The sequence below is a fragment of the Anopheles maculipalpis genome, chromosome 2RL, assembly GCF_943734695.1.
Source record: "Anopheles maculipalpis chromosome 2RL, idAnoMacuDA_375_x, whole genome shotgun sequence".
NCBI classification, from domain to species: Eukaryota; Metazoa; Arthropoda; class Insecta; order Diptera; family Culicidae; genus Anopheles; species Anopheles maculipalpis.
In genome coordinates, this window is record NC_064871.1 from 67670275 (window position 1) to 67695100 (window position 24826).

Genomic DNA, 24826 nt, shown 5'->3' on the forward strand with positions numbered 1-24826 from the left:
AACACTGACAACAGAACAAAGGAGAGCTGCGCTCCAGAGGAGCACAGCGAGCTCGTTGGCTGGATCAAGTGGAGTCAAACCTGTCGAAGATCGGATACAGCCGTGGATGGAGGACTGCATTGATTAATTAATTTAGATTTAGGTTCCTGGAAACTGATTGGAGATCTGGCCATGTCGACGAGACGTACTCAATCTTGAGCAGGCCAAGAAGAAAAAGAAGAATTTTAATGTTCTAATGTTTCGCACATGTTCATAAACTTTCTAGCATTGAAACTAAACTACCAGCTTTATTAACAGCGCTGTTTGCCCCATTCTTCAACCAACAATTTACAACCGTTCCCCAAATAAAAACAACGAAAAATGTAACTACTTCAATCACAACATACATTAAGGAAAATAGTAGTATTTCGCATTAAAGATTAAATTTTCCATTATACAAATTGTATTCTGCTTAATAATTCTGTGCCATGGACTACTTTCACAGAAGAAATTGTAATGCACTATTGCAGGCGGTCAGAATACCTGCGATGGTGAGAGAAACTTGGACTGTGCTGTCACTGCTTCTGATCAGTTTCGGTTGTTGGCATGTTACAAGCGCATTTCGCTACGAGTATTTCTTGTCTTACTGGAGTCGGTCATACCTTCACCCGGATGCACCAGTGTCCAGATATCTGTTGGAGCTGCTTCGCCCAATCTGTACAAATGACAATGTTTACCAGCTCAAGTTTATGCGCTACCACGAAGATCCTCAGGCAAACGACATACTGAGTACCGTGTTGAATGGGTTAGATGAGTTATCTTGTGCCCACCAAGTGTCCATGCAGGACGATTCGCTGGAGCAGTTCATGACGTCCAAGAAGTATTTCATCATATTCGTCAACAACTCACCCAACGTAAGTGTTGTCTACCGGAATAGTTTGGTGGAGCGTGTACTAAGAGATGAATCCCTCGTGTTGAAACAGGGAATTAAATCTTTTCAGTCCTTTTTCAGCAGAATAGTATACTATTTCGGTAATGCAAGATTCATCGTAGTTGTTTTGCTACTTTACCCGAGTCAAAACGCCTTTGAGGTGTTTAATTTCGCGGAGAACAATCGACCGTTTAACATTCTGGTGCTTTTCTACGATCTGTTCGGAATGTTCAACTGCATTTCATTGGAGCCGTTCATGCATTCAGCCATCCAACACCAGCCTGATCGTCCTACTTTCTCTTCGCTGGAGGAACTATTCCTCCGTCAGTACCGTAATCTGCAAGGCTATGAGTTTAGCATATACTTCACCCGAGGAGAACAAACGCAACGCTTGCTTCCGTTCAACCGTTATTGGTACTTTATCGACACAATAAGTCGTAGACTCAACGCACGCTACCAAATCCACACGAACAATCTTCAGAAATGGCGAGAAAATAAGGCGATGGACTTTGGCATCATATACGACACGTTCCAGTCACATCCGATACGACGAATTGCGTTGAAACAGTTCAGCTATCACTGTATACTCACGCCACGAAGTGATCGTGTCCCGTTCATACGTCTGTTGATCGATCCTTTTCGGTGGAGTGTGTGGCTTGCCCTACTGCTTGTCTCCGAGCTCACGAGCTATCTACTGCATCGCAACGCGTATCTGAAGAGTCGCCCGTTCCTAAGTGTAAACTTTGAAATTTTCCAAACATTCATCAATGGACCCCCGAGAGCTGGGACGGATAACTCGGCCGGCAATTGCATACTAACAGCCTACATATACGCGAGTCTCATCCTCGTAACCGTCTACCAGTCAGTACTAACTGCTCGACTCTCGCAAAGCCTTTACTATCCCAACTTTCGCACAGTGGACGAAGTGAACCGGTCCGGAATGCCTATTTATGTTAATGAGTACGTTCATAAGATTAGCTCGGTAAACTTCACGCGTGAGGTAAGCTTACTGTACAAACCGACCGGTGACGAGCGTACAAAGTTTCATGTGCTTTTACCGTGCGATGTCGCCGAAGGGTGGAGTCGTTTGGGCAAGGGTGGGATCCATCTGGTCCAAGAACGACTAGCTCCGTTTCAAGATACCTTCGTACTGTTTTACTATTCACCGTTCGATGAAATGCTTGATTTTTACTGGACGGCTTTTGTAGAGGGTGATCTTTTTCACTATTGGACGACACGGAACTGGTACAACAATGGTGATAAGGACGCAATGATCAATGTTGGTAACCAATGGGCAGTGCCTGAGGATGCTGGAGTTCGTGCATTTCATGTGCATGATTTACTCATTAGCTGGACAATTTTGGCAGTTGGGACGATGCTTGCAGGTGTTGCATTTTGTTTGGAGCTTCTCTCGATGATTTGTATGAGAAAAGCTGGTGTTCGATTTCTAATGGCATTGAAGCGGTTGACAGTGTTTTAAAAAAATAGCGGAAAATAGCGGAAATTGGAGCAAGTTAGCAATTTATGCTGTAAATTATTTCAATATGGTTTTTAAACGCTCAATTTGCTTCCATTGTCATTTTGCCCTTATTTTTTACTTATTGAACAGTCCTACAAAATGAAAGAATTTTTCAGAAATGATTAAAATTGTAGGGATTTTTGGAGTATTTGGGAAAGACTGCCATCCTTACGGAGCAAAACTACTAGACTAGATTCTAACCATTCAGTCTTGGCTTCATTGACTTGGGATCATCACTTGTTAGTTTAACAACATCTATATACGGACATTAGTGCATGTTCATGTACTGGGTTTATAATTTATGCTAGCGATGGAAATCCTGGACTTCCTGGACCAATTCCTTCTCTTTTGAGTTTCAAAAACAGTTTCATAATGACTAGAAATTAGCTCCTTGCTAGTATTAGGATTAGCTTTCTTGGGCTTCTGTCATTTCCCGGTGTGTTATCGGTGAAACTTCGTGTTCTAATGAGGTTCATGGCACCAAAGTGCTCCTTTCGGTAGCAGATCTCGCTACCGATTCTAGCCTTTGGCCACCCTTTTTTCTGGGACCTGTTCCACTTATACAGGGTTTTCACCGGTTTGACTCATACTATTGACTCGTTCGGCGCGCTATTGACGTCTTCGGATGATTGTATTGATTTGATCGGCGGTGCTATTGACAACCCTTGGTTGACACATTTTTCTCCTGCTGTCAATGTATATAATTTTTTAACCGGGAGGTTTACATACTGTCAAAACAAAAGTGTCATCGATTGGAGCGCCGGTAAATTGTTATTTTACAAGTGGCAACTCTTTACTGAATCTCAGGAACAGCAGGAGAAAAGTGTGCCCACCAAGGGTTGTCAATAGCACCGCCGATCAAATCAATACAATCATCCGAAGACGTCAATAGCGCGCCGAACGAGTCAATAGTATGCTCGAACGATTCTATAACGCGCTGAATGTGTCAATAAAACCAGTGAAAACCCTGTAAACACATAATTTTGCTTCTCTCTGAACTATTAAAGAAAAAAATAAGAATCTGATTCTAAGATTCAATTTCAAATGGGATCCCAATCCAGATGTTAATTCTAATCCAGAATTTTTTAGGTTTCTTAATACACCTGTCGATTAAAATCAGTATAAAGTCTTCGACGCAGTGGTGGTCCCAAATAGTGGTTATCCTTTTAACTCAAAAGTTATTTTATTTTTCAATAGAGATATTTTTGTGAAAAAATATTTGTTTTTTGAGTTGCCTTCATGATTCGACGTCTTTTTGTCTTAAGTTTGTCATGTAATTCATAGTTGTTTGATATTTTGTTTATTTGTGTTTTGAGAGCTTATTTTAACTGCAAGATTACTTTCAATTTTGTTGATCAGCAAAAAAAAGATGATAAAAGTGAAAAATATTGACTATTATTATTGAAATTTGGTATACCATATCTTGTCACAGGTACGAACAATACTGTTTACTCACTTGGCCGGCTAATTGAATTTTCACCGAAACAATAGTAGGTGGCTCACTTGAATACTGCAAGCAACGGCTCAAACAAATTTCGCTAGGCGCCTTTAGCGCCTTGGCGTAAGAGGGCGCTAAAAGGCTTTTAATTGTTTTTCCTTCGGCTTAGGGCACGATTGTAATCGGTGTGAGTTCCTAGGATAAAAGCACGACGGGATAGGGCAAATGACCTCTTTAGCGAATAAATGGAATAAGGACAGGAAGTTTTTTTTAACTCTGCATGCATAGTTGAAACGATTTAATAAACGTTGTAAAATTGCTGTTTAAAAAACCTGCAAGGCGTTCGCGACTGAGCCTATCGCGTATTTGCTCCAAAGTCCGCTACCTATAATTTACCCTTTCAAGCCAAAACACAGTCAGGAAAATACAGAGAAAAGAAAAAAAGAGGGAATCAAATCAAAAATAAAGTCAATCAAACCACAAATCACAAGTTATATTTGCATTTCGATATGCTTCTCATAAGAATCTTTTCGATGCTTGAGGAATTCTTTTAAGGCTCTATACCAGTTGCCCCGGTGGTGAGGCAACAACGGCGCTGGTGTTCATACAGCAGAACTGTGATTCAAATCCCATCCGAATGCTTTCGTGCGTAGAAGACTTCTGCTTGTCAAAGTTTTTGTCTGCAGAGTACTATCAGCTGTGTAGTCCAGGTCACTCAATCAATTACTATATTTTTAACTCTAAGGATTCGATCTTACTCATTCCGTCTCCAACCACCGAGCGATTAAGACGTCTTTTAAAGCGCTCCTAGGCGACGAAATAGGCGAGATTGCGATAACAGCAAAGCCGTTGACCCAGAAATCACGCATCGTAAGTGAGAGAGTGAAACAAGTGCGAAGCGAACCGTGTGTTTGGTGTCCAGTTGTGCTCTCCGTGCGTAGTTGTCCCCGTGCAGTGTTGTGTGTGTAGGTGAGAGAGCGGTGCCGCGTATAAGTACTCTCGCTAATTGCGCGGTGTACTACTTCTCTCACTAAGTGCCGTCCGGTAAGTTATCCTTACGTATCGTGTCATCCCTCTCCCTCTCATTTGTTCTGTGTTGATCCGTTAGCACCGGCTCTACCATGGAGGTAGAGCCGAACGATGGATCAGAAACGTGCTTCATTACAGTGAAGCGCAAAAATTCTGATCCAGGACTAACGGCAAAGAAGAGAACGGTTTTGTCTCACGGGGCCTCGTCGGCGTCTCCCGCAGTGGAGCCGAAACCGAGAAGCAGGGCGTATCATGCATCCTATAAAGGGGTGCATGATATTTTCTTCATGCCCAGGAATAAGCCCCTGGATGTAAGATCGATCACAGCATCGATCTATAAAAAATATCCAGGGGTCCTGGATGTTCTTCGGCTGCGTCCGAACAAGTTGCGGGTCTCTGCAAAAGACCGGGCACAGGCCAATATGATAGCGGCCGACCCGTCCTTTACGGAGGATTACCGGGTATATATACCCGGTGGATTGGTGGAAATCATCGGTGTTGTAGATGATTTCGAATACCCCCTAGAGGACATCCTAAAATACGGAGAGGGGGCATTTTTGCACCAATCAACTCCTCGTGCCAAGGTCCTTGAGGTAAAAAAATTGTACGCTTCAAGCTTGGTTGACGGAAAGAAGGTGTATCGCGAGACATCCTCGCTCCGAATCACCTTCGAGGGTACAGTCCTGCCAAATTCCCTTCTTTTTGAGGGACTTCGAGTACCAATCCGTCGACCATTTGTAACTAAAATCGCGACTTGCATTAACTGCAGTCAGATTGGGCATTCCGCTCCTTATTGCACGAATGCAACAAAATGCAGTAAGTGCAAAGGAGCGCACTCCACATTAGAGTGCAAGTCCGCAGCCGAAAAGTGTCTGCATTGCAATCAGCAATGGCACGAGGTAAAGTCCTGTCCTGTCTACCGTAGAAGACAGGCAGAGCACAAGCGGGCCACAATAAAAAGTGCCAGGGGATCGTACGCCGATGTTTTGAAGACGGCCCCAAGCGTGAATCCGTTCGACCCGCTCTCAGTAGCAGCGGAAAACTAATCGTTGCCCAATCTGGCTCCACTCACGGGAGTAAAACGATCGATCTTCCCAAGGTTGCCAACAAAAAAGACCTTAAAAAAGATACAATCATTACCCAAAAAGGCACCACGGCGTCACGTGGAAACAACGTCACTCCCCCCACGGGACAAACCCACACGTGATTCTCGTAGTATTCCCTCCCAATCCCGTGAAAAACCGAGTCCCAAAAACCTGGCGTTCCCAAGTGAACCCAGATCCTTCTCCCAGATCCCTAACCTAACAGAGATTCTCCAATCTCTGATCGAGTCCCTCCACCTCCCGCAACCACTTGCGGGTATGATCCCTTTGGCTTTCCCTTTCCTAAGAGGAATGGTCAAACAATGGCTGCAACAATGGCCTTGTCTTAGTATGATGGTCCGTATGGACGAATAATATGTCCAATGGCTACCATACTACAATGGAACTGCAGAAGTTTTATTGGAAAAATAGACCTACTCAAAATTTTATTAGGGCATCATAATTGCAATGTGTTTGCCCTAAGCGAAACTTGGCTCTCACCAGAAAAACAAATAACCTTCCCGGGATATAACATCATACGTCAAGATCGTTTTGACCCAACTAGTAATAGGCGTGGTGGGGGAGTATTAATTGGTATTCGAAGTAGTCACAGCTTCAGCAGAGTACCCCTCCCTACACCCGAGGGCATCGAATGTGTCGCGATCCAGGCAAAGCTAGGAAATCTTGACGTTTCTATTGCTTCTATTTATATCCCACCGGGAGCCAACATTGACTCTGAGAAGATCAAAAAGGATCTTGAAACGCTAGCTACGGTTCTACCAAAGCCGTTTTTTATCCTAGGCGATTTTAACGCTCATGGGCAAGATTGGGGATGCTTGCACGATGATAACCGTGCACCAATCATTAGGGATTTCTGCGACACATTTAGGTTGACTATTCTAAACTCTGGTGAAGCAACTAGGGTGTCATCACCTATGGCACGGAATAGCGCAATAGACCTATCTCTATGTACGTCATCCTTAGGGTTGGATTCAACATGGAAGGTTATCCAAGACCCGCTTGGCAGTGACCATCTGCCAATCAAGATCTCTATTATCAATGGGATTCGTTCAGCCGATCCAGTTCCCGTCGAATGTGACTTGACGAGGAACATCGACTGGACGAAATACGGCGATCTAATGTCTGCTTGGCTACGCCGTATTGAACCCAGTTTCTCTCCAAACGAGGAGCACAAAAATCTCGTTTTAGCGATAAATGAGTGCGCCCTTGGTGCCCAAACAAGGCCGCCCCCACAGGCAAGGAATTTCTTAAGACCCCCTACTCCTTGGTGGGATGCGGATTGTCAAGCGGCATTCTCAGCGAAGAGGAAGGCTTTTGCCCAGTATAGAGCCACTGCCTCCACAGATCTATATGATCAATATAGAGGACTGGAGCGCAAGTGCAAAAACTTGCTTAAGGCAAAAAAGAGAAGCTACTGGAGGAGGTATGTAAATAACCTCTGTCCTTCCACTTCGCTCAGTTCGCTACAGAGCATGGCGAGAAGGATGCGAAATAGCAGAGCGTCCAACGAGAGCGAAAGAGTTTCCGGGGCATGGCTAGAGCCATTTGCTCAGAAAATCTGCCCAGACTTCGCTCAAGCACCTCCTTTCACTCAGAGTGCTCCTGGTAGTGATTCCTCAATGGATTCCCCCTTCACAATGGTCGAGTTTTCGCTTGCACTGTACTCCAACAACAATTCCTCGCCAGGAATGGATCGTATCAGGAACAAGTTGCTCCATAACCTTCCAGATCTGGCGAAGAAACGGCTATTGAGGCTTTTCAACATCATGTTGGAGCTTAATACCGTCCCGTTGGAATGGAGGGAGGTGAAGGTTATCGCCCTGTTGAAACCTGGCAAACCCGCATCAGAGTTTGACTCGTATCGACCGATTTCGATGTTGTCGTGTCTGCGAAAACTTTTTGAGAAAATGATTCTTTTTAGATTGGACAACTGGCTCGAGTCCAACGGCCTTTTGTCAAGTACCCAATTTGGATTTCGCAAAGGCAAGGGTACCAACGACTGCTTGGCGCTTCTTGTATCCGAAATAGAGCTGGCGCATTCCCGAAAGGAAATGATGGCCTCTCTATTTCTTGACATCAAGGGGGCTTTTGACTCAGTGTCAGTACATGTGCTGTGTCAAAAGTTAGAAGCTGCGGGCTTAAGCCCGAAATTAAATAACATCGTTTTTAACCTCCTTTCGGAAAAGGCGATGAATTTCGATAACGGCCATCTAAAAATTCGAAGAGCCAGTTTCTATGGACTACCACAAGGGTCCTGCCTGAGTCCCTTGCTGTACAACTTTTATGTCAACGATATAGATACATGCCTAGCTCCCGGATGCAGCTTACGGCAATTGGCGGACGACGGTGTTGTATCAGTCGCCAGCAACAACATCGCAGATCTTCAAAGGCCTTTGCAAACCACACTGGACAACCTAGAAGTGTGGGCCAGAAACCTAGGTATCGAGTTTTCGCCAGAGAAAACAGAAATGCTCATTTTCTCGTTTTTCTACGACACAGAGAATAATAGACGCAATAATTTGATAAACCCCCATTTTGATATACATATGTATAACAAAAAGATATCCATTGCCAGATCTTTTCGATACCTAGGCGTTTGGTTCGATAGCAAGAATGTGTGGAGGGCACATATTGACTATCTCGTCAAAAAATGCACTAGAAGAATCAATTTTCTCAGAACAATTACAGGATTCTGGTGGGGTGCACACCCATCAGATATCCTCAAGCTATATAAGACAACGATACTGTCCGTCTTGGAATATGGATGCATATGCTTCCATTGGGCATCCAAGTCGCATTTGATCCGTCTTGAACGTATCCAGTACCGTTGTCTTAGAATCGCATTGGGTTGTATGAAATCAACCCACACGATGTCGCTCGAAGTGATGTGTGGAGTGATGCCGCTTCCGCTCCGTTTTGAGCTACTATCGCTTCGCCTTCTCGTACGCTCTACAGTATCAAACCCATTGATAATCGAGAACTTTCGAACACTGCATGAGATAGGTTCTAAATGTAAAATCATGAAAACCTTTCATGATTTTACTTCCTTACAGGTACACCCTAGCACTCAAGCTAATTCAAATCGTGCCAGCTTACCAGGGTCCTGCAGTTCCCGGTTTAGAGTAGACACCTCGTTGAGAGAGCAAACCAAGTCTATCCCCGATAGACTTCGCAGGACAGCAATTCCCAGCATTTTTGTGGAAAAGTATGGCCATTGTAACAGCAACCATTTTTATACTGACGGATCCTCATCAGAGCAGGGCATCGGTTTTGGCGTATATAACATTGTATCCGAGGCATATTTCCAACTACGCCAGCCATGCTCGATATATGTAGCGGAGCTCGCCGCAATCTTTTACGCCTTGTTAATAATAAGTGCTTGTCCTCCAGACGAATATTTTATATTCTCCGACAGTTTAAGCGCTGTCGAAGCATTAAAATCTGTGAAGGCTATTAAGAGCCCGGACTACTTCGTAAAAGAAATATTAAAGGTCTTAAGCTCATTGTTTGAGAAATCATTCCGGATATCTCTTGTTTGGCTGCCTGCACATTGCGGAATCTTCGGCAATGAAAAGGCAGACCAATTGGCCAAAAAGGGTGCTTCGGAAGGGTCCTTTTTCGACAGGCTTATCTTACCTCACGAGTACATGCGTGCCCCACAGTCTCTCTGCATGGCTCGGTGGCAGAGTTTGTGGGACACCGATGAGCTCGGGAGGTTTCTTTATTCGATCACTCCCCAAGTGTCCTTGAAGCCTTGGTTCCACGGCATCTCAGGTGATCGTGCGTTCATTCGAATGATGTCTAGGCTTAGGTCTAACCATTTCGCTTTGGGCGCGCATCTCCAGCGTATAGGACAGGTCGACTCCAAAGTATGTGGCTGCGGCCTCGGATACCATGACATAGATCATCTTCTATGGTCTTGTGTGGAATACGAGGCTGCTCGACCCGCCTTGTTAGACGCAGTCCGGGGCATTGGAAAGTTGCCGGATACTCCAATTCGGGACCTGCTGGGAGACTGCGACGAGGTCTACCTGAGAGTAATCTTTCTCTTCTGCCGTGCTAACGGATTATTAGTATGATCCCTTCCCCCCTTTACTCCCACTGTTTGTCTGTCTTATACATGTTGTACCTCGCTTGTATGAAAGATGATGAATGAATGGATGAATGAATGAATGTATGAATGAGTACAAACAGCCAGCAGGACAAACCAGCAACGGGATGAAGAAGGACAGTAACGAGACTTCATCACAACAATCGGACATAATGAAGGAACCTTCGAAATGGAAAACGATCAAGACCCCCGCTACCACCTGGACCACGAGCATGGAAACGCCTGACATACCCCGGGATAAGTTACCCTCACACGATAAGACCCTCGCTAGGAACACGACTTTGGCTTTGGATGACGGAACTTACGCAACGGAACAACCGAGCACACCCGGGATATGGTGCCCTTTCACAGCTCGGAGAAGGAAATGTCTCCCAGCAAAGAGGAAAGGAGTATACTAATTTTAAGTTTATTGTAAGCAATACGGCCTGGCCGTCCCTTATGAATAAAAAAAAAAAAAAAGGATTCGATCTTACTCATATGTTACACGAATACCTTACACCTTACCACCTTAACCATCAATAATATCCGTAAACTACGACCACCTAGGTGCAGTGTGATAGGTTGTTGAATTTCAAAAAAATCTCCAATAATCCTCTGTAATATCGCATTTTTTAGTATTTGTTCTAATGATATCACTCCACACTTATGGTCTCTCTTGAACAAATTCTGGGTCTATAAACTACTCTTGTGATTGTACAAATTATCATTACAACTGTAGTGACTACGAATAAATCCAAATTGGAAACAAATGATCCCAGCGACGATTAGCAGCCACTTCACTGCCAAGACGTCTAATAATCCTTCTACCAAACTGCTAACACAACACATTTTCATATTCATTCCTTAACCATAACTCGAGAGCGCTTTCACACCAGCCCGGGGCAAATGACCCAACCTTTGGTGTCAATGCTGCAGGCAAAGCACACAAACACACACACACACCCCCCAACGTCCAACTCACCCATCGTAAATAGCATCGGAAGGAGGTGATCCAACAACTACCGAACGCTACAATAATCCATTCGCCTGCATTGCATCATTTATTAATCACAAAACCGTAGGTGTGGGTTTCCCATGCGTCTTGAAAAAACCCTCCCCCCAGGGGAAAATACACATTGCGTGATATGGGGCACTGTACTCTTTTTTTTTCCTTTTATTCGATGTGCGAATTTTCTTTTGCCGAGAAAAGAAACAATAGCTGCATCCGCGTGGTGATATATTAACTCACGTCAATCTTTCGTCCGTAGTGGAAATTCTTTTGCGTTTTTTGGTGTGTTACACGATGCGGTTCTAGACTTACTCTATGCGTTTTTTTTCCTGGTATTTAATAAATGAAAAATAGAAAAGTGGCATTTGATATGGATTTAACTTGAAATCTGATTATTTATCGACACTAATTTGTAATAAACTTTTGATTGTTTTTGTTTAAGAGACTGCTCAAGGTATTAGCTGAAAAATAAATCAGCGAAAAACGGCGACAAATTGTGAATAGAACTGGAACAACTTTTTGTCAGCTGCAGAGAAGGCAACATGCAACTGAGAATTCTCAACTTTTCGATGATAACGTTTCAATCAATAAGGAGGCATTCTTCTTCCTCTTGGCTTAACGACCTCTTTAGGTCATGGCGTCCATCGAATGGCTTACTAGACTTACCACGTATTTGGATAGTCAATCCTCACTATTAGGGGAGGTCCGGATGGTTTTTGAACCCTGGTTCCTGTCGTTTGAAGACCAGTGCCGCAAGGAGGCATTTATGCAACATTTATAATAGAATATAAGTTTATGAATTTATTGTAATAAACTTAGTTTAAGTAAATATTACATTGGTGAACCTTTTTTAAATAGATTGCAAGAAAGAAAATTATAAAAAATGTGTGATTATCGTTTGTTGAGGAAATAGACATTTTTTCTGAATTTTAAAGTGGTTTAAGGTAAACCGATATTACTATTCCACATGAGGATACAATCATATCATAAAATTACAAATTATCCTACTGACAAAATCGTCTTATTCACCTCTACTAAGGATTTTATTCAATATAAATTTTCCTTAGTAGCGCCTTATTTGTTCTAGGCAAAAAACAAGGAAGAAATGCCCCGTAAATCTAGTTTTAGACAGTGTCTTGTTAGACAATACGGCGCCGTCATACTTGAAATAAATAAATAATGCCTTAGTTACCAGACTTTGTCAATTGAGGATCCAACTTCTTTAGTAACCTTGGTGCTACTTATCTCAATCTGCTAGATGGCGCTGACAAAGGTTACATGTTTTAAGTCACATTTAAATTTACATTTCGCTTTAAAGAGTGTTTAAACAATGTTCAATTATTTGTTTTAGTTTTTATTTTGCCCACAGTCTGCACTAGCGCATAATCAGAAGAATATGCTATTACTTTTCATAAAGTTCGTATAATTTGTATAATCTACTACGAATTCAAAGGGACGTGAGTGGCCTCTTTGTAGCAGTCATTTAGTTCTATATTGGCTCGTAAATTAACGTGCAATAGGACGCACCGAATGTATACAATTATGAAAAGCGATCCGGGACATCCGGGACATACGTGTCAGAGAGGTGGAGTGCCTCACCAAACGGTCCATACGCTACCTGGGAGAACGTATTCACGAACATCTTTCGTGGAAACCACACGTGAAGGCGACCGTGGAAAAGGCCCTCTGTGTAGTTTCAGTGGTTACCTCGGTCATCCATATGGACTGAAGCAACAGAACTGCAGTGGTGCCAAAGGAAGCTGGCGCAGATACAAAGGTATTGCTTAATAGTGGCAGAGGACGCAAGGTGCCTCAGGAAACTTTAAGCACAAATAGGAATCAGCAGGAAGGAGAGCCGGATGTCGGAACGAATGGTCATGATCCAGGAATGGCAGAGCTCGTGGGATCGGTCAGCGGTAACACCAACGGCCAGTCGGTACGTGGCATGGGCTCACAGGATGATTCCCGACCTGCATCAGTGGATGGTGCGGAAGCATGGAGAGGTGGATTTCTACCTCTCCCAAATACTCACGGGACATGGATTTTTCCGTGAGTATCTGCACGTGTGCGGCTTCACTACGTCCCCTGATTATCCACGGTGCATAGGCTTAGTCGAGTCAGTGGTCCATGTCATGTTTGAGTGTCCAGTGTTCGACGACATCCGACGAGAATTGTTAGGCTGGGGGACGAGCGATCCAGTCCATTCAGACAATTTACCAATGCAATTGCTTGAGAGTCCAGAGTGGTGGGATCGCATACAACGCGCGGAAAAGTCGATCACCACGGTGCTTCAGCAGGTGTGGTGGGACGAGGAAGCGATAGTAAGCGGGAGGACGAATGCTGCCTTAAGAGACGAATGCTGCCAAGGAGATCGAAGAGGAGGTCTTGCTAGACATCACAAGACGGGTCAACGTGGCACGAACAGCATGACAACGGTCAGCTCGCAGCAGACGTGGACGGGCCAGGGCGGAGGAGCGTGCACGGCAAAGGCTAGCAGCTGATGTCGCAGCAGCATCGACGGCCAGGGAAGATGATATTCTGCGAACAGCTCCACCTCCCATTCCCAGACGTAGCCGTGGGCGAACACCTTCCCCCGAAACGTTACGACTTCGGCAAAAGCGCCAAATCTACATGCAGAGGGTATGGAGAGCTCCAGGAGGAATCATAGGGCCAATGCTCGAGAGAGGAGGAAAAATCGATAAGTTGGAGAAACGCACAGAGTCCGCGAATTTTCTCAAGCTAACACCGAGAGGAGACGGTCGCTTACCCCAGCGAAAGAAGCCTTGCTTTTTGAGGACATCACTTCGGGACGCACAGCGTGCAGGCGTCAATGAAGGACAAAGATATCAGAAGCGGGGTATGCATCGAAAGAAAACTAGCGGTGTCGTAGTTGTGGCGACCGCACTACGGCCTTACCACTGTTCGGATCTGACATCGCAACTGCTGATTCAAATCCGACAGTCGAGCAGTCCACGTTTTCGAGTAGTGCTGTCGAGCGCCCGCATATGGCCAACCTATCAACCCCCAAAGCTACCCGGGGGGATACTACAGAAGTCGGCGGTTCTCTTCTCTTCTCACTCTTCTGCTGGTTTCTTTCCTCGCGATTCTGTTTCATCGTCTGCTGGCTTCCCTAACTGGTGCATCGCATCTCGCGATAAACAAGTAGAGTTCTTGTGCGTGTGTTACCTCCTGAAAATCACATAATAAAAATTGGTCCATCCACTGGGTTGCCAAATAGTTATACTTGGTTTTTTAATTAGTTATACATTAGTTCTTTGATGAAAAACCACGCAGCGTGGGAACAAACTCCCATAGGATAAACCCGTGCGGGAGTACCTGGGGGAGCGAGACTGGTAAACAACTTAGTTTTGAATAAAGAATACCTGTAATTGTTGAAAAAGCCCTATGAACAAAGGCTTTAAGTTTACTTTGGATGACATGAAATGACTAATGTTTGATTATCGCTCTTTTTATAATCTTTTCCTTATGTACATATATTTACAATTATTATAATTAATTCTGAATTAAACAGACAGTCAAACAACCAATAACATGCTCAGTGGAAGCTTTGTTATGCTAATCAAATTAATCCGCTAAACATCAAACAGTTGATTGGTTAAACTGGCCTAAACCGTCTGTTAAATATGAAGCAGAATCCATGGAATGCCTTCCACAAGCAAAATCGCTTGCTTTTGTTTTTCAATTGTTAAACGATTGATAAGCTAAGTATTTACCACGCCAATCAATTTGGTAATTTTAAATTGGTTGTGAAGTTTGATTGATTAATATTTGAGCAAACCGATTGCTCATCAGTTTTTTGATTCTCATTTATTTACAGCGGCTTTTAGCCTCTAATCGCTTTGCGATACGAACAACTAGAATATTCTGCATTTTTCCTTTCGTGTTTCTGTACATTTTTTTCCTCCTTTGTGTCGAACGGAATTGCTCACATAAACTTTTCCGACAGAACGGAATTCCACCTGCTGAAGCTTGGTTGTATTTAATTAAGAAATGAAACGGTAAACAATAATCGTTCTTCCACAACCGCCCTAACTGGTTGGGGGAGGAAAACTGGGCATCGCTTATCCTTATCGCTCTTGTTGTCCGTTTTCAACAGACAATTTGGCAACTTGACAACTAAACCATTTGCAGTGATTACTTCTGCGAGATTTGGCGGAAGAGGATATGTTTTGCACTGGGGGAGGGAGGGATTTTCATAACTTTAATTTGAAAGTATGATTTGCTTGGCAATGAATGCTTTAAAGCTATGCGGGAGAAGAGTCAAGGATAACATTTATGTGTTATTTAGAATTGGTAAATTTTTCTTTAAATTAATTGAGCCCTGTGCAATTTTGTGTGTGCAATTGATTTTTTTATGTTAAAAGCTACTTTTTTTTGCTCTCTACACCAAGGTTAATATTTGAAAGTCAAATTCAAAACAACTTTACGGACTGGAATTGATTTTAGCCTACATGCAGCAGCCTGTAGAAAAGGCTCCGAAGGACCGTAACGAGCATATCGAGAAGGAATGGAATGAATAGTACGAAGACGTAGGATTCTGGACTGTCAACGGCTCAAGGCCGCACATCACCTATCTTCCAGTGACACTAAACTCAACATCCGGCATCGAACTTCGTAGGATGGAAGCGACGAGCTTGTACGCCCAACAAATGGTCTGACCTGGTGAATTAACGCTGAACTTGTTCACTTTTCGCATTATGCGTTCTACCAGTAGGATTCCGAATGATCGTAATGGCGTATTTCAAACAGAAATAAAGGAGACTGCAGAGCAAAACTTTTAGACACAAAAGGGTCTCTAATGTCCTGATTCAAGCCTCGAATCATACCCCTGGTCCTATTTGACTTCGATATTATAAAGTGTATATGATCTTTGAAAGCCAGCTGCTCATCAAGAACCAGCCCAAGATCGCAGATAGTCGTCACACGGTTAAGTCTGCTGGAATCCACCGACTAATCAAAAGACAGGACGTTTACAGAACGAGTAACAGACATTAGAGAGCATTTATCGATACGTAACAAGAAACTAAATCTGGTGTCTTTGAGGGACAACATGAGGACAACAAATCGCGACACACCAATCTTTACTCGCCACGAACGATTACACAAATGCAACATTAGCCATTCAACCAAGTACGAGGGCTGACAATAAATTAAGGTCTCCAACGCTGCAACTTCGCCGGATCACGCGCTAGGCGAAATCTGGCAACACCGCCGTGTTCCTTGGTTCCCCCACTACCACTTTGCTGCTGGGTGAGGCTTCCCCGACCGCTCAGTCTTGGCTGAGCAGCCGTCAACGATGGAGGTACCCCTCGCGTCAGCGTCCAAGTGCGAATTGCGTTCTGTAAAACGTTTTTTGAGTGCGAAAAAGGTGACATCTATTGAAATCCATTGTCAACTAGTTGAAGTTGACGGGGAAAAGTGTATGGACATAAAAAACGTGCGTAAGTGGAGCCGCGAGTTCAATTCCGGGCGCACTAATGTTCACGACGAGGAGAGAAGTGGCCGACCCTTGGGGCGTTACCCTTGACCTGCTCAAGAAATTTGGCTGGGACATCATCGATCACCCTCCCTATAGTCCCGACGTGGCCCCAAGTGACTACCACATGTTCCACGCCCTGAAAAAACATCTCGGAGGGGAGAAGTTTGAAAGTGACGCGGAGGTTCAGAAAGAGGTCAACACCTGGCTGCGCGAGGCGGACGGAGAGTGGTATTCTGCCGGCATAGACAAGTTCATCGTGCGGATGCGCAAGGTGTTGGAAAAAATGGCGATTATGTAGAAAAGTAGCCAAGACCTTGGCCTTTCCAACGGTGTATCGCTTTTTGTAAATAAATGTCATTTTCTATGAAAAAAAAATTGGAGACCTTACTTTATTGTCAGCCCTCGTAGACGGAAAAACCAAGTTTGCCTAGTTTAGCTAAAAGCAGAGAATTATAAACTCTGTTAAACGCTGCTTGAATATCAGTAAAAATGGCATAAAATTGCTGACCACAATCAATAATTTCTACCGAGAATCATTTCATCATCATCAGGTCCGAGTAATCATTTTTCTTTTAAAGAAATGAAACCAAAATACGATTTCAGTTGATTGTCACATATTCGTTCAACCATTTTGGCACTGGAGAAAAATGTATATTCAATTAAATTATTACTATTTTTTTTACTGTATGAGGGACAAATACGTAGTGTTATTGTGAAAACTCAGAATTTTAGTGAAAGTTGATACTGTTACTGATACTCACTGATTTTAACGCTTTTTGGTCTCTGATTGAACTAAACATTCCAGTTAGATCTGTACTCTAGTACCATAGAAAAAATATAAAATTGTCTCCACACCATATTTCGTTCTATTGTTAACTTGGCTATCGTGGTCAATTCTAATCAATAAATTTGGAATATTACTAACACTTAAGCTGAACGAAAACTTCAGTATGAGCAACGTAAATACACCAAATTTTTGATGTGGTGCAGCCTCAATCGTTCATCTATTTGACAGCAAACATAATTAATTGGTTCATTATAAAACCAAAAATCCGCATAAAATATGAATCTGCAAGATTTTGACTCTAAAGTTCTCGCTACGTACAGTATTCATCATGAGAATACTGTTCTTTCTATGCAAAACACACTTGAATAGTGTTTATTTTCTGTTATTCTTTTCCGTATACAATCGAAACGAATTTTAGCAACTTCACCATTAGCATAGCTGTTCACAACTAATTAGGTTCATTAAAATGCACTTCACACCTGGAGCATTTCATTCCCTCACTTCCCCTGCACACGAAGCAGCGCTGTGCAAAGAACGCGGAAATGTTTTACGTATTTCGGAAGTGCAACTTGCAATTGCAACGTGCCTACTTATTTATGGTTGCACCCGAGCCACTATTCGTAATAAGTTACCAAGGTCACTGCAGCTTTCTGCCCTTGAAAGCGAGCCTTACGATGGTGCTTTCGTATGCTTGAATCGGTAAATAACATCCACCGAGCACTCGCACTCCGTTGGTTGGTTGGTGCGTTGTGTTTCGATCCGGAAATAAAACACACGCATTAAAATGCCCAGTTCCGGGGCATGGCGCTGTGTGTACGCGCCGAACATTCTATTTTTGGATCAAAAAATGTTAACACACCTGCCTAAGCCAACAAACGGTGCATGGAGAATATTTAAATTAGTCCTCGAATTTGTGTGAAACTTTAAACATCCATACTTGTGTAGTAATTCCGTTCTCTCCTTCTCTCGTTTATCATTTCAGAGGTTCGGCCACCGTCGCAAAAAGGCAGCCCGGTTGTGGTAGAGTTCAGTATATTCGTGGTAGATATCAATTCCATAAATGTCGAGGATATGGATTTTAGGTATCGAAAGCAGCTAAGCAAACAATAACCAAACATATATAGTACACTCACACTTTTATATACAGACAGCAACACATTTTGACTCCTTTTTACCTCATTCACGTTCACTTTTATCCCACTTATTTACATTTATATACGAACTCAAAGCTGCCATCTGCATAAACATGATAAAATAGATTAATTTGTCGTTTAAGTTCCACCCTCGTTCATGAATTATCGTATTGTGCAAATATATTTGAATATTTACATTAATGGCTTTTAGGTCTAATGGCCAATCATTTCAAACTTCTGAATGAAAGCCAGCACAAATATCCACTGCCTAAATTCTTTTAATTCTTTCATTTGAGAAACATGGCCCTGATGCTTGACTTAAAGACCTACTAAGACACGCCGACAATAAAATCTAATCGCTTACTAGACTTGCTTATAACACGTAGTTGAATAGTCAGTCCTTACGATGCGAATGGGATTTGAACACTGGATCTGGAAAACTGAGGTCGAAGTGCAATGAAAGGTTTTGTTCGACGGAGGGTGTCATGCCAAGCGCGGGATTCGATATTCGGGACACAATTTTCACTAGATCTGCCCAATTGCTTAGCTTTGCGGATGACATTGACAGTATGAGAGGCGTATGAGTATGAGACCCGACTGAAACGAGATGCCAACGGATTCGGATTGATGATCAATGCAATGAAGACATAATTCTTGCCTGCCGGAGGCTCTAACCGTAATGGAGCCCGACTCGGAAGCAGATTATCAATTGACGGCGACGATCTTGAGGTGGTAAAGGAATTATGTTACCTTGATACGATCGTATCATACGATCTACTAAGGACTCCACAAACTCCGGCGATCCAGAAGACTCCAGCAACACATAATATACCGCATGCTGATACTTCTGGTAGTTCTCTACCACTTGCCATTTCTGAACAGCGGGTGCTAAGGACTATCTTTGGCGGTGTCTACGAGCAGGGCGTGTGGCAAAGAAGAATGAACCACAAGCTAGCTAAATGCGTGTGATGAGGATGCCGGACTCATGCCCCAATAGTGCTGTGCTCGTCAGCGACAAGCACGTCGGCACGAGACGTAGAGAAGCACAGCAAGCTCGTTGGCTGGATCAAGTGAAGTCTAACCCGTCGGAGATCGGATACAGCCGTGGATGGAGGACTGCAGCCCTAAACCGAGTTTTCCTGGAAACTAATTGGCGACCTGGCCATGTCTTCGCGACGTGCTCAACCCTGAGCAGGCCAAGAAGAAGAAGAAGAACACCTGGAACATTGAAACTTTTCTGGACTTGCCCTTTTCAATGGCTTTAGGCTTGCTAAAGTCTTGCATCCAAGGTTGCCGAATCTTGTTGCCACACATACCGCCTACCACATTGGTTAGTTTGGTTATCCAGGACTTGACGACCGTGCCCAGCAGCTTCTCATAGCCGTCCGCGTTCAGCGTCAAACCTTGCTCTAAGAAATGTCGAAGAACGCGTCGTTCCGTAAGCAATCCGACCGGCTGGTATGATCCTCCCGTTGTACAACAGCCTGAAAATCTCCGTTGCAGGTTTTCAACCTGCTTGCGAATATTCTTCACCGTGTGCCCGGCGCGGGACTTTGTAATACACGGAATTCGCTTCCATAGTTCGGGCGGATTCCGGCGGATCAAGTTCATTAGACATTTTTTTCACTGTTTCCAAACACTTGAGGCTTTCGAATGACGTATCGTTTGTTTTGATGCGACAACTCAATCACGAACTATTAACGAAATGGCCAAGTGTCAAATTTATCGTGCACACGATGTAACTAATTAGGAGCATCCTTAGGGTGACAGGGTGATCAAATGATTGCTTTCTTATTAAAAAAACGTTCGAGTTTTGTTGAATACACTGTGTATATTTCAGCTTCAGCAGCCAGGAAAGTTCTTCACATTTACTGTCTACTGCATTCTGAAAATGTGTTTCTAATAATGCAGTTTTCATATAGCAGGAAGGCGCATTCTCATTCTAAGTATTCCAACCAATGTCTAGTAAACCAGTAGATATCCGGCGTGACCTGGTAGTTCTTCATTAAGCCCTGAAGAAGACGAGAACTCTAATAGTAATTCGAAATCCAGGAGGACGATTTTTAGTTTTAGTTTAGTTAGGCAGTCTCGTGGTAAGGCGTCAACAGCACCGGTTTCCACACGTCAGAACACGGGATCAAATCCCATCCGAACCGTTCACCCGTAGTTGAGGACTGACTATCCAACTACGTGATATTAGTAAGCTTTACATGAAAATTTGAGCGATCATTTAGTGTGAGTGATCATTCTTAAGCTTGATATATTATTAAAGTAAGCAGTTTAATAAGAAATTTCAATCTACATTTCGCTATGTTGCGCTTATTATACTAACCGTTTACAGGACTGAATTGATTTTCAGAAGTCCACATTCAAATTACATGCAAAATACATGAATTAATGCAGAATTCTAATCTGGCGTACAAAAGCAACGATTGAAATCTTTCAAATAAAAAGAACAAAATGACAAAAAAACCACGGACGGTTTCGGATTCGATCGCTACTGATTGTTCCGTTTACAATTCAACCACAACCACACAACTCGCTGCACTTTGGCCATGAAAATAAAATGCACACACACTTTCGATTTACTACCACACGATACTTCCCACGGATAGCGGTTTGCTTCCCGAATGACGTCCGCTGGTGTGGCCACCGTCGGGCACCAAAATGGCGCACCACAATTTGGCGCTCGGTGTCCTTCAATTAGACCAACCTGCCAGCCAGCGTTACCCAGAGCCAGAACCACCATACCAATTTGGTCCGCTCGGCAGCCCCAAACAGGCAGGGAGGTGTTCGCCCTTCTAAACAACAGCCCATAAACTTGCGGGTTAGGTGGGACTGGGCTCGATTGCAAGCCCACTTCCGCCATGACATCGGTGTCACCTCCGGCAAGTGTTCGGTTTCAATTGTCACAGAGGACAACATCGCTACGGAGCATGGCACGAAAAACAACTCATTGCAGGAGAAACAGAAAAGGCAGGATTTGTCCTCAACCACGAGACAGCAAAGGAAAGCCATAAACTGTTTCACTATCAAAATCGTACATCGAAATTTTTGCTTCTTTTATTATGTTTTGCTACCTCCTTTGTTGTTGTTTTTGTTGCTTTCGTTGCTAATTTTGCTGTCCCCACCTTCCCACCCGTTCGCTCGCTAAGCACGGTCTGCATTTACCTCCTAAATGGTTGCTGTCCAAGGTTGTTGCACCTCCTGCATGCATCCTGACATCCACCTCAGTTCACCCATTCCCAGTTCCTCCTACACGTCGACCAGCTCATACATACAAACACAAACATACACTAAAACCACCCAAAACCTCGTGGAAAAACCCGTCATCGGTGGATGGGATACGATGGGAAAGCAATCGATTAATAATGCAATTTTCCCGTTGTTTTTTTCTTCTTCTTTTGCCTACGCCTGCTTTCCCACGGGCCACCGATTGCCAAACAAACAAACCGGCACAACAACACGCGGCCCCAACCCACACCGACAAATCACACGAAACATATCAACACCGGCACCGGCATATCCAGAGTAGATATGTTCGTGCATCAGAAGTGGGTCGAGTCGCGGCTGGATCTGCACGACGACATATTCGAGGAGGGCGACGATCACGTGATACTTCCGCCGGAGTTTTTCGATAATCTGTGGCAACCGGATCCGTACTTTCTCAACTCAAAGATATCAGGTAAATTAACCGTTGTTTTTACGGAACTTTTGGCCACCAGTTACACCACTAATGGTGGGGTGTGGAACTTCCTTCTACCTTATTTTTATCATCAGTTTACCAAGTCTGGTTTGTTTCCGTTTTTGTTCGATTTGTAAAAGTCTTCATTTTAATTTCGCTTCTTTACTTGGAATTTGTTTTTGATTTTTGTTTTTAATTTATGGTAGTTAAAATTCTTTTCCCATGTTAATTCTAGTGTTCACGTTAATTGCTTGGCTTAGTATTTTTTAGCACAAAAATGACACAAATGTCACAAGGAGCAATTCTCACTACGCACACTGTTGATCGTAGTATTTTAGTATTTTATAATGGTAAGCTTTAATCTAGACTTGACTGCTTTTACGATTGTTGTGTCCCTCTACTGCGTACGTACACTATACAATCACTAAATACATGAGGACAGAAAACCTTCCACCAACAGTGATATCCACCCGCGAGGGAACAATTTTCCCGTGGATGAAAAATTAACCCATCTCCACACTGTCTGACTGTAATTGCCATCGGACTCGTTACAATCGCAATTGATTTTAGTTTTCCTTCCTGCCTTCGGTGCTTTCGCTCAGCAATCCGGCAAACATCTGGCCGTTTCTGCCGTTTGCATGCAGAAACCTGTCGACAAACCATCGATCGGTGGATCATCCTTGCCAGCGCTCGTCCTAGTAGCTCGCTTACCGTATCAATGTTCCGCGTGCGCCGGATTGCCACCCCATGGCAACTCCACCTCTTGGGCATTATGGCTGATTTTCAATGACCTTGCAGCGGTGCATCGTTTGCTTTTCGTCTGCGCTGAATCCCTTATCGCTTAATGTCTATGACTACCTTTAATGGCCGTGTAACACATTGGCGGAAACTTCCGGTTAATGTCCTATCGAAGGTTCTGTTGGTACGAGGTACATCAGGCAGCACCTCAGCAAGTTAGCTGCAAGTTCATGCTCAAGGTTTCTGGTAAGGGTTCCTAGATGTTTGATGTAGGAATTTGCATTACCTTGATGAAATGTCTATGATAACCTTTTGCCTTAGGTAAACTTATGCTGCACACTGTTCAGGGGACCAATTTGCCCGTCGAGATTCGCACTTGTACATATTGCACTTCGAACTTCAACAAGAAAGTTTTCTTAACCTATCTGAATTGTTTGTACTTATTTTTTATGCTTTTTATTACAATTACTTAAACATTAAGTACAAGGACCAAAAAATCTTTAAAATCCGTGAACAATAATTTTAAAATCAGACAAATTTGAGGTAACCGAAGGTAATACAAAGAGAATTGCATTTCAAGGACCCTGTTTCAAAAATGAACTGCATTTGTAAACCAAATATTTCCAAAAAAAGTAATCAGGACTTCTGCCACAGTATTCATTATGTTTGTCTGATGTTGATCTCATTTGTCCCTCACAGAATTGTCGAGGAAATTGAGATAAGCTTGGAATTCGAGAGAGCCTCTCTTCTATCTCAGATCTGAAGTTTTTGTTTTACTACCAAATTGAATAGAGATGCTTATCAATTTTTGTACGAAATTCTACTAGAAAGATAACACAAATAGTTGTCTCTCAGTCATCAGGAATAGTCTCTTTGAATTCTTCCTAATGTCGCTCTATAGATGTCCAGTGGATTGAAAACAAAATCATTCTTAATATTCCTTGCCCACAGATTATCTCTTTCTCTCTCTCTCTCGCTCTCTCTCTCTCTCTCATGTTGGTCTGCTCTTTTAAAGAGCACTTCGTCGTGACATGGCCCAGTCAAAGATAGATTTCTAGTAAACTCGGCTACAGCTTCTCATCCAGATAGGCACCCGACCTCCGAAAGTTCACACTTCACCTGATCCAGCCAACGAACTCGCTGTGTCACTGACGAATACCTTCTTAGCGGGGCATGAGTCCGGCATCCTCATAACATGCCCCAGCCATCGTATCCTGCCGGTCTTTGCTACCGTCAGGATGTCCGGTTCTCCGTATAACTCAGCAAGCTCGTGATTTACCCTTCTCCTCCACACTCCATGGTCAAACACACAGCCCAAGATGGTCCGGAGGATGCGACGCTCAAACACGCCAAGAGCGTTTGCGTCCTCCGCTCGGATGGTCCAAGACTTGTGGTCATGTATGACCAACGGGCGATTCAGCGCGTGATATATTTCACATTTCGTGCAGTCTCGAAGTCTTCTGGATCTCAGCAGACGGTGAAGGCCGTAGTAAGAACTATTCCCCTGCACAATGCGTCTCCGGATTTCGCTGCTGACATCCTTATCTGAAGTTACGACAGTCCCAAGATAACAGAACTCCTCTACTACCTCGAGGTTGTTACCATCGACTCCAATTCGGGCTCTATCACGATCAGAGCCTCCGGCAAGCAGGTATTTCGTCTTCGTCGCTTTGATCATCAATCCAATTCTTACTGTTTCACGTTTCAGTCGGATGTACGCCTCACACACCTTCGCTGTCGTCTTGCCCACGATGTCAATGTCATCGGCAAAGCCGAGAAATTGAAGAAACCGGTAGAGAATCGTACCACGAGTATCTTGTCTAGTTGTCTAGCCCCGCGCTTCATGCCCACACGATCCACAGATCATGTTTAGTGCATTTAGAAC

At 43.5% G+C, this 24826-nt stretch overlaps 3 protein-coding genes across 7 annotated transcripts in view; 2 read left to right on the top strand and 1 right to left on the bottom strand.

Moving 5' to 3' along the window:
• LOC126568810 (exportin-2) overlaps window positions 1-24826 on the top strand; it is a 487296-nt gene that overhangs the window by 366787 nt on the left and 95683 nt on the right. The gene's annotated exons all lie outside the window — the stretch shown is intronic.
• Window positions 1-24826, bottom strand: part of LOC126568794 (chromatin-remodeling complex ATPase chain Iswi-like) — a 157806-nt gene that overhangs the window by 74859 nt on the left and 58121 nt on the right. The window lies entirely within an intron of this gene.
• LOC126556100 (glycine receptor subunit alpha-1) overlaps window positions 1-24826 on the top strand; it is a 49307-nt gene that overhangs the window by 20843 nt on the left and 3638 nt on the right. The window contains exons 3-4 of one of the 2 annotated variants that reach the window (XM_050211302.1): window positions 18368-18467; window positions 22049-22203. In XM_050211302.1, the coding sequence (XP_050067259.1) occupies window positions 18368-18467; window positions 22049-22203 (255 nt within the window). The remainder of the gene's footprint in view (window positions 1-18367; window positions 18468-22048; window positions 22204-24826) is intronic. The other variant, XM_050211303.1, reaches the window with a different exon arrangement.